The sequence below is a fragment of the Pteropus alecto genome, unplaced genomic scaffold (assembly GCF_000325575.1).
Source record: "Pteropus alecto unplaced genomic scaffold, ASM32557v1 scaffold59, whole genome shotgun sequence".
Classification (NCBI taxonomy): Eukaryota; Metazoa; Chordata; class Mammalia; order Chiroptera; family Pteropodidae; genus Pteropus; species Pteropus alecto.
In genome coordinates, this window is record NW_006443292.1 from 4,948,971 (window position 1) to 4,950,818 (window position 1,848).

Sequence of the window (1,848 nt, forward strand, 5' to 3'; positions counted from 1 at the left end):
CTGCTGAAGCCTGCTGCAGGTAGGCGTGCCTCCGCACGGGCACCGTCACCTTCTTGCCCTTGTGCTTCTTGTAGAGCAGCAGCAGGTCCAGGATGTACTCGGCCCCGTACATGGGGTTCACGCGCCGGTAGCCGTACTGCACCTCCTTGAAGTCGATGACGCGGCCCCGGGCCTTGGCGTTGGCGTTGATCATCTCCATGACCTGCATGACGATGTCGTCCAGGGCCTCCCTCTGCGCCGAGTCCAGGCCCCGCCGCGGGGGCTGGCCGTCGGCGGCCGAGTACAGGTGCTTGCCCGTCAGAAACTCCCACTCCAGGACCTCCTCCCGCTGGCGGGGCTGGAAGCGCGTGAAGGAGGGCGGGACCCCCAGCTGCAGGTCCTCCTTCTGCACCTCCGTCCCGCTGTACCTGCCCATGAGCACGAGCTCCCGGTGCAGCTGCACGGTGCGGTGCCGCAGGGCCGCTATCCTGCGGCTGAGCACGTAGCTGTGCAGCCGGTACTGATAGGGGGGGTTCTTGTTGGGGTGCAGCGTGATGGCTCGGTGGATCTTGCTGTTGTGCAGGTCTCTGATGTACCCCTTTTTGTTCTGCTCGTAATTCTCATAGAAAAGCTGCTGCATCTGGGAAGGAAAGAAAAAAAGACGGCTATTTTAGTGCTGCGTGACCGAGGGTCCCTCCGCGTTTGCATTTCTTTACGTTCTTGCGCGCGTTTAACCGAATCTGAACGTGAGGGATCTTTCTGCGTGAGCCGCACGGCCCGCCGAAGGCGCTGGGGACGCCCGGCGCACGGTGGTCCCGTGAGAGCTGAAGAGCTGACAGAGACACTGGAGGACACGCGACGGCCTCCGCGGCCACAGGCGGCCAGGACGAGGTCACAAGGCCACTGCAAGTGCGCACTCTGAAAGCCCCTGAAACGTCGGCTCGTCCCTGAGTCACAGGTGTCCCTCGTGCGGGCCGGCAGGACGGGGTCGCCTCGCTTGGCCCCAGGTCACTGGTACCAGCAGGGCCCGTGTGTGTGTGTGGGGATGATAATGTCACCGAATGGTAGGCAGAGGGGCTTCGCCACCCCACCCAGGCCCCGCTCTGTCCCGTGACGAGGGTTTGGGGGGACATGAGTCTGAGGTCCCTTGGCCAAAACAGAGCCTGCTCCATCCCGTTAACAGTGAGTGTGCGTAATCCACTTTGCCCCCTGCGTCAGCCATGACCGGGGCGCGCTCTCGCAGGCAGCCGTCTGCAAAGCCGGGGCGGGTCCTCGCCAGACCCTACCCGGCTGACACCCCGGCTCGACCCTCCGGCCTCCGGCACCGCGAGAAACGAAGCGCTGTTTAGCTGCCCAGTCGGCGGCGCCTCCGTCCCAGCGGCCCGGACACAGGCAGAGCCCGCGGCGCGTCGGAAGGAAGCGCGGACGCGCCCCGGCTCCGGCCCGGACGCTCCAGGGGCTCGACAGCTCGCGGACGAGTTAACGATAAGTGGCTGAGTCCCCGAGCACAGCCGAGTGTCAAGAAACTGCTGGATGTCTCACCGTGAGGACGGACACGCCGCCAGACCCTGGCTAACTACGTCCAGGGACACAGCTGGGTCATAGTTTTAAATGTAAAAATCGGCAGCACATTTTGAAAAACTATATGTGCCTTTCTAGACAAAGACCGCAGCTGTCCTTTGTTTTTCGGTCCCTGGAAGACCAAATGTGTAACTACACGTTTTCTTCTCGGCCATCACCCCACGTTCTCAACCATCACCCCGCGTTCTCAGCCCCGCCACCCCCTACACTGGACGGCGGCTCCAAGGCGGGGGAGGGAGGGATGTCCCTCGCGAAGGCCTGGCCTCCAGGGCGTGACGGACCGCACGG

At 63.6% G+C, this 1,848-nt stretch overlaps 1 protein-coding gene across 1 annotated transcript in view; it reads right to left on the reverse strand.

Moving 5' to 3' along the window:
* The window catches only part of CHSY1 (chondroitin sulfate synthase 1), a 57,430-nt gene that overhangs the window by 2,388 nt on the left and 53,194 nt on the right, over window positions 1–1,848 (reverse strand). Inside the window, 2 exon segments of the mRNA XM_025041237.1 lie at window positions 1–10; window positions 13–619. The exon segment at window positions 1–10 is cut by the window's left edge and continues 2,388 nt beyond it. Of these exon segments, the coding sequence (XP_024897005.1) occupies window positions 1–10; window positions 13–619 (617 nt within the window).